At 42.2% G+C, this 8618-nt stretch overlaps 1 protein-coding gene across 1 annotated transcript; it reads left to right on the forward strand.

Annotated features, from left to right (window-relative positions):
* The first annotated feature begins 6420 nt into the window (after positions 1 to 6420).
* On the forward strand, positions 6421 to 7347 carry OR13G1 (olfactory receptor family 13 subfamily G member 1). Its single transcript, XM_090055256.1, has one exon. The coding sequence runs from the start codon at positions 6421 to 6423 to the stop codon at positions 7345 to 7347; it is 927 nt and encodes a 308-aa protein (XP_089911382.1).
* The last annotated feature ends 1271 nt before the right edge of the window (positions 7348 to 8618 follow it).

Here is an 8618-nt window from a genome sequence, read left to right on the forward strand (position 1 = left end):
TCACTTCCATTTTCTTGTGCAAGGACAGGGACTTCCCCAGCGTATGCAAGACGGACTCAAGGGGAATGCCTCCAGACCTCAGGTTTAGGAAGATCGGGTTAGAGAGCTTCTGGAGGGGCTGGGCGTGTTCAAATCAGCGGGTCCAGATGCTCTCCACCTCAGGGTGTTGAGGGAGCTAGCAGGGGTTATTGCAGGGCACTTGGCATGGCTTTACGAGTGCTCGAGGTTCTCAGGCCAGGTGCCAGATGATTGGAAGATAGCCAATGTGGTCCCCATCTTTAAAAAAGGGAGGAGGGAGGACCTGGGCAACGATAGGCCCATCAGTCTTACCTCAATCTTAAGGAATCTCTTTGAGAAGATCATCAAGGAGCACATCTGCAATGAGCCGGCTTCAGGGATGATGCTCAAGGGCAGCCAGCACGGTTTCATTAGGGGCAGGTCATGTCAGACCAACCTGATTGCCTTTTATGATCAGGTCACAAAAGCATTGGATGCAGGTGTCACCGTGGATCCAGCCTTTCTGGACTTCAGTAAGGCCTTTGGCACCATCTCCCACCCCATCCTCATTAAAAAATTTGGTGACTGTGGCATCGATGCCTACACAGTCAGATGGATTGTAGATTGGCTGAAGAGTTGTACTCAGAGGGTGGTGGTGGATGGGTCATATTCGACTTGGGGAGAAGTGGGCGGCGGAGGCCCCCAGGGTTCAGTCCTTGGGCCCGCGCTGTTCAATATCTTTATGAGTGATTTGGATGATGGGGTGAAAAGCAACCTGTTTAAATTCGCTGATGATGCCAAAATTTGGAGTGAGGCGAGCACGCTAGTAGGGAGGGAAAGACTGAAGCAAGACCTGGATAGGTTACAGGGGTGGGCTAGCAAAAATAAGATGTGTTTCAGTACTGACAAGCGCAGGGTGCTGCACCTGAGCAGTAGTAACCAGCAGCACACTTATAAGATGGGAAACTCCCTTCTTGAGAGCACAGAGGCAGAAAGGGATCTTGGAGTCATTGACTCGAAGATGAACATGGGCTGACAATGCGAGGTCACGGTTGGCAGGGCTAACTGAAACTTGTCATGCATTCACAGGTGCATCTCAATCAGGGCCAAGGAGGTGACCCTCCCCCTCTATGCAACACTGGTCAGGCCACAGCAGGAGTACTGTGTCCAGTTCTGTGCACCCCACTTCAGAAGGGATGTGGACAACATGGAGAGGGTCCAGAGGAGGCCCACTCGCATGATCTGGGGACAACAGGGCAATCCCTACAATGAGAGACTATGGGACCTGAACCTGTTCAGCCTTCACAAGAGAAGGCTGAGGGGGGATCTGGTGACTGTCTATAAACTCACTAGGGTGGACCAGAAGGGTTTGGGAGAGGCCTTGTTTCCCCTAGCGTCCCCTGCCTTAACAAGGAACAACGGCCATAAGTTGTTGGAGAGGAGGTTTAGATTAGACATCCATAAGAACTACTTCACAGTCAGGGTCACTAGGATCTGGAACCAACTTCCAGGGGAAGTGGTGCTGGCTCCTACCCTGGGGGGCTTTAAGAGGAGGCTTGATGCCTACTTGGCTAGAATCATTTGAGCCCAGTTTTTTCTCCTGCCCAGGCAGGGGGTCGGACTTGAAGATCTACAAGGTCCCTTCCGACCCGACTTCTATGATTCTATGATATGATTCTATGATCACTGCTGCCTCTTGGATGCCCCCCAGGGCAGTAGTGGCAGCAGACTAGATGCAGGGTACCCTGCACAGGGTCAGAGTAGCTGCACCAGGAAACACCAGCCACAGGAGGGCAAGGGGCCGCTTTTCCCCCCATGCTAAGCAGCAGTTTGCTGCTCAGCCAGGGCCCCACACTGGCTCCAGACTTGCCCATCAGGGATGAGCAGTAGTAATAGCAGCTGGGCAGAAACTACTGCTTGGCGTGGTAGAAAGTGGCCCCTACCCCTCTCCACTGCTGGCAGTTTTTGCTGTGGCTGCCTGGAGCCCATGTTTTGCCAGGCTGCAGTGCAGCTGCTTCACCGCCACCTCTGAACTGCCCAGCAGCTGCTCCACAGTCACTGCTGCTGCACTGGGCATCCCAGAGGTGGCAGTGAAGGAGCCACAGGGCAGGCTGGTTTGTGAAATCCCAGTTGGCTGCTCAGCCAAAAACTGTTGTCAATTTGAGAGTGGCTGTGAAAGGGTTAGTGCTAGGCTCTGTCTCTCCTAAATGCTGCCTGAGACACAAGGAAGAAACCATCCTGTCTCTCATTTGTTCTATTTCAATGAAGCAAAATTCAGCTTCCCATTAAGACACGCACCCCAATTATAGAAGGCTGATTTATGAGGGAAACAAAGGAGGTGGCATGTAAGTAAATACAGGATTCAGAGTTTGGGTATTTTTTATGTAACTTCAATTCATGTATAAATACTAAAGGTAGTTACAAAATGCTTCTGGTAATCACCCTAATTAACTTCAGCCTCCAAAACCGCAACGCCTTACAAATGTCTTTTATGAGGGCAAGCAGTCCCACTGATTTTCTGAATTTTATCATTGTAGCAAAGTTAAGCTGTTCAAAAGTATTTCCAGGATTTGGAAATAAAGTTCTTACTCATTAACCTTTGAATAGAATTTTTGTATATGTTTGCAACTCATTAAGACAGTATGAGTCTCTTTCTTGTTATTGATGCATGTTAGAAAATGTTCATTTAATTTCAGTTTTCTACATAGTAAACATACCATGCCAATCAGCAGGGCCCATTAACATGACAGTGCTCTGGACAGAGGGCCTTCTAAATTGGAAACAATCTAATCACCTACATTTACATGTCACTCTTGAAAGGCTAATTAGTAGGGCTGAGTTACAGTATGCATTATTTTTTCCACTTCAACATTACCCTGCTTGAAGTGGCACATGCCCTGCCCTACCTGTGGGTTAGGCATAAACAGTTTGTAAATAAGACATTTATGCCAGCCGTTCACCCCAAATCAAATGTGCTGAGTATTAGAGAATGCTTGAGGCTATTATGCCATCCCTGCATCCTTGGAATGCAGCATGGTTCAGCAAACAGGCTTCTTCCTCCTCCCACCCCCTCACCAATTTTCTTTATCTGTAAAATGTGAGTGACACCATCTATCTTTGATAAAATACTCTGAGGCCTGGGGCCACAACAGAGTGGAAAAGTATAAGAAACAAAACAAAAGACTGAAAAGTATAATGTATTTAACCTTTTAGATCATTGAGTCAAAACAGCCTCCCCCCAGCCCCCCTCCCTTTCAGGGTTCACTATGGAGCAATTACTGTAAGTTGCTCTGGGGAAAAATAATCCCATGGCCATTCATATATTACTCTGGATATTTTTCTTAGTCTAACAAGATACCCTGTGAACCTTTAGTTTTATGGATGCAGTAGACATTGTGAGCTTTTGATGAAAACAATCCTATATTGGTAGTAGCAGTATAAGTAATTGTAGAAATAGCATTTGTAGTAGTAGTAGTAGTACATTTATATAATCATCAGTTGCGGGTATCTTTCCACAAGCATAATTATGCAGAGTCTTCCTTTGTGCCATTGAAGTGAAGAAGAAAAAATCTGTGAGCATTTATATTGTTGCTAAATGTCTGTTATTTAATGTGTTGGCAAGCAAAGAATTAGATGAAGTGCAAGTCAATGAGACTTTGGCATTGAATGTTAGTAGAACACATTTTTGTGTGGCTAAGTTCTAAATATGATTGCATATTATTATGAAGTATTGTTGTTGGAAGTGGTGTAGTTATGACTACTGTGACTATTAACATTACTACTTCACCACCCTGCACTAGCAGGATGCTGACAGTAACCTCCTCCCCCATGTTTTACCCATGTGACTTAAAGGGTGTTTTTTCTTGGTTCAGGCACTTTGCCTGGTAGTTGTCAACAATGGTTATTTTAGAAGCTTTAAAAAACTGGATAGACTGTCTAGGATGGTTTAGATAGGGATGATCCTGCCTTGAGTAGGAAGGTGGACCAGATGAAGATTGTCCTTCAAAATCTTTCTCTGTGACTATACATAGATGCAGTCTTTTTCATTCTTGCTACTATAATGCATGGCTCCCTCTAACTGAGGCTGGTTTTTTCCGCTAACACCTAACTCCTGCAGTTGTAAAATACCTTCATTTTTTTAAAGTTTGGTATTGTTCTTGTTATAGAGAATACCCAGGAATCTGGACACGTGTGTAACCTAAAGGATCAAAAACCTTGAAGGTAAAGATAAAAGATCTTGAAACACCTGGACATGCATACACATTTATGAATATAAAAGTGAATTGGGGAGAGGTGGCGTGATTTTCAAATGCCTGAAGTCAGTATTATCAAAGATAATGCACTAGTTTCACCTAACGTGTTGTGAATTATATTTTGAAACCTGGGCTGGTTTATGTTTCAGTGAAGAAGAGGAGAGTTTTGAGTGCTCAATGCTGAAATTCATTTAATTGGAAAAATTGCTTTTTTGATGCTGAGTGTCTTCCGCAAAAGTTTATGGTGGTAAACACTCTGCTGCGTTGTGAATGTGTGCAGGAACGGTCCCCTTATTTCCTCATGTCTATAGTCCATTGACCCAGAAGCCATTTGGATATTTCTTATTTTAATTGTAATTAGAGCTTTTCAAAAATGAATCAGGTAAAAAATAAGTTAATATGTAAGTGTAGAAAATGTGGAGAAGCTCAATATACGTTTTTGTCAATTTTTTCCATATCAAAATCAAGACTATTTGGGCTGAAAAGCATAATATACTAGCTTGAATCCATAGACAACCATCCTTACCTCTGATAATGGGGGGCAACCTTTTTGGCAGAAACAACAGTAAAAAAGAGAAGAAATGCCAAATATCAAAGCAAACCAAGTTTTTCACTTCAAAACCAAAATATTCTTGACCGAAAACATTTTTTTATTTTAATTTTTTTAAAAAATGTATGAAGATGGTTTCCCTGAAAATATGTATTTAGTAGAGAACACAATATAGCGTCAAAAACAGTTTGTGTGGGGGGAAAAATGACCAGCACTACACCCTGTGTTTTGGATACTAGTCTTGTGACCACTGACTGTTATTTAAGTGTAACTTTTTAAAATGATGAATATCTGCCATGGAAGCCCATAGGGCTCTTCACAGGATTGGTAAGTGGTTAAAACATCCATCTCAGTCAGCAGATTGAGAGTAGAGTGCTCAATAATCTCAGATTATTGTAGGTAATTCCCATTTTTTGTTTGTGGAAAAAATGCTTAGCCAGAGAAAAAGGGTATTTTCGAGAATGAAAAATTAAAAGGAAGGGGAAAAAAGCAATGTATTTTGTTAATAGTAACCAAAACTCCCCCGCCCCCATCGAAAGAACACTCGGAACAAAAATATTTTCTCTCGAAAATAACGCCTTATGCCCCACTTCTCCACACCCGCCCCCCCAGTAAATATTTACCACTTTTTAACCAACTGATCTTTACATTTGCAAGTCTTGAGAGCTGAGAGCTGTCTCTGGAGTTTCTGGGTCCCTGGGAATTGAAAATGTTCAAGGTCTATTTTGTTTTCACTGTACTTTATTCATTGTCCCTTATTATTTGTTCTACTCCATAGTTGATTCATAAAGAAGAACATGGCTGAGATTTTCAAGGCTCTCTCAGTGGAGGTAGCTGAAATAGCTCAACTTGAAAAAATTGGTTAAGAAAATGTAGGTTTGTTGAAATCATGTTTTTCCCCTTTGGGAATATTGATTTTTTTTCAGAAAATATAACATTTTCCTTGCAACAACAGATGAAATAAATACATTGTTGATTCAAAAACAAATTTCCTTTAGGCAATAAGTTTAAAGGATGTTTGACCATATTTGCTACTGGAACAACAGTATTATTGGGAAAACTACAATTTCTTAGAAAAGCTTCTGGGAAGGAAATGCCTTTCCTCATGTTGCCCATGGACATTTTGTGCCCATGAGTTTGCCTTACATCCACAATTCTTTCGTCTATAAAGGTGGTCCTATAAAAAAAATCATTAAACAAGTCCTTTCTTGCAATGCTTCTTGCATTTTCCATGGATGAACATGGACTGCAATAACAGTGTAACATATACATTTTAGTGCTCTCTAAATTGAAATTGAATTTGGTGTGTGAAACTTTTTTGTGTCCTTTGAAAAGACTGGGATTTTTTCCCTTTACAACTTAACTTTTTGACAGAATTAAAAGATCCTGTGTGTGTGCGTGTGTGCACGCGTGCGTGCACACGTGCGTACGTGCGCTTGCGTGTTCCTATTAAAAGGAAATTCCATTTTCCACATAGCTCTGCAGGTACAGATGCAGAGCAAAACTGCACATGCAAAACCCATAGTTAACCTTGACAATCTCAGCCTGAGGTATTCTGTTGATGTCTCAAAGAAGTTATAACAATTAATATCTTTGCAAAGCTTCCTAGAGTATGAAGCAATGAAGAACCAAAGCTCTGTGACTGCATTTATTATGCAGGGCCTCTCCATCCACCCACAATTCCAGATCCTGCTCTTCGTCATCTTCCTCACTGTCTACCTCATCGCTTTGCTTGGCAACCTTGCCATCATTGCTGCAATTCTATCCAGCCCGAGCCTGCACAAGCCTATGTACTTCTTTCTCTTCCACTTGGCTATAGTAGACATCATCTGCACCTCCACCATCATGCCCCAGATGCTTGGGAATCTAGCGACCATCACAAGTACCATCTCCTTCTCTGGGTGCATGGCCCAACTCTACTCTTTCACATGGTGTCTAGGTGCTGAGATGGTGCTTTTCACTGTCATGGCTTATGACCGCTATGTGGCCATTTGCTACCCTTTGCATTACAGCACCATGATGAACAGGAGCGTGTGCTTGGGTTTGTCTACTGTGGTGATGGCTATTGCTGTGACCAATTCTTGGGTGCACACTGGCTTGATTTTGCAGCTGACTTTCTGTGGACCCAATGTTATCAATCATTTCTTCTGTGAGATCCCACCACTGCTGGCCCTCTCCTGCACCCCAGTAAGGATCAACGAGGTCATGGTCTTCACAGCAGACATCTTCCTAGCCATGGGGGATTTCCTATTGACATGTCTCTCTTACTGCTTCATTCTTAAGGCCATCATGAAGATCCAGACACGTGAAGGAAAGAAAAAAGCTTTTTCTACCTGCTCTTCTCATCTCATTGTGGTATCTCTCTATTACTCGACTGTGATCTACACCTACATTAGGCCAGCCGCCAGTTATTCCTTTGACAGAGACAAGATAGTAGCAGCTTTGTACACCCTTGTGACTCCAACTCTCAATCCTTTAGTTTATACCCTGAGAAATAAAGAAGTCAAGGTGGCCCTTAAGAAAGTGATTCCATATCTTGGGAGATAAGTTGAGAGAGAGAGAGAGGAACCCTGCATGGGCTTACTATCAAAGTTGGGTCCCTGGTATATGCTTTCCTCTGGAAAAGTGATTTGGAATTAATTTGATAAACTTTAGACAAAGAATGTCATTCAGAGCTTTATAAGTATCATTTTTCTTACATCGTTGAAACTTTAGAAACATGATGAAACCCTGTTGCTGAGAAAAGAGAGGAAACAGGGAAAGAAGAAAGAAAGGAAGAACCATCATGAAAGTTATCATTTATTGTCAAAAGTTTTGTATGTGAGATATGATGGCCATGAACTTGTAAATTATGTAAACTTGCTTTGTAGTTTTTGTGGTCACTTCCTGTGAAATGGGGAAAATGCCAATCAGTTAGAATTCTAAACGCATGTATAATTCTAAAGCTGTAAAATTGAACAGAGAATTCCATATCCCACCACACAAATTCCAGTGCATGTAACAGATCACTGAAACAAAATCACATTTCTTTCCTGCAGAGCAGGTGGACGTGTTGAAGCAATAAATGTAACATAGAACAGGCTAGAATAGAGTGTCAAGGTCAAATCCTAGTCTGTTCTATATCCTATACCACACCCATGACCATGGTACGTGTGTACTCTTATACTTCTTTGTAGAATGTGAATAGAAGTCAGCGTTTGCTAGGATCCTACCTATCTGTCCCTTTGATTGTACTTTTACATGGATCCTTGACAAGCAGCTTCTGCTTTCTGATTTCCAGTGATCAAAAGGGGAGATGTGGCATTTATTCTGGTTCATTAGAGCAAGCTTTAGGGACATTAGCTCCATCTAAGTATAGAAACTGCAGGATAGATGTAAACAGTGCCATATTCTATTAGGTGAAACATAGCTTAAAGTTAGCCTAGCGTCATGGTTACTTAAAACAGATCTGCCAACTCAAAAATCAATAGAAACAGAGATTTCTACTTTGAAAAATGGTAGAAACAAAAGAAAAAAAAAAGGTGGATGTGTGTGTCCAATACTGCACCAAGCAGCAGGAGATCTGGGTTCACCTCCTGGATTAGCAATAAAATCTATGGCCATTCTTCCACAGGTCATACCTAGCAGCTCCAATGGAGTTGCACCAATATGCACCAGTTGAGTACCTGGCTTCATTTACTCCAAAGAAATTGTGAGCGATTTACACAAAGCGGGGTTTGGCTTATGACAACAATTCCCTCACTTAGTGTTACAACTCGGCAATGACCATTAATTACCAAATTCATGAGAGCAGTACAGAAAACAACAAGATACAGCAT

The sequence above is a fragment of the Crocodylus siamensis genome, chromosome 6, assembly GCF_052110815.1.
Source record: "Crocodylus siamensis isolate JL-2025a chromosome 6, ASM5211081v1, whole genome shotgun sequence".
Lineage (NCBI taxonomy): Eukaryota > Metazoa > Chordata > Crocodylia > Crocodylidae > Crocodylus > Crocodylus siamensis.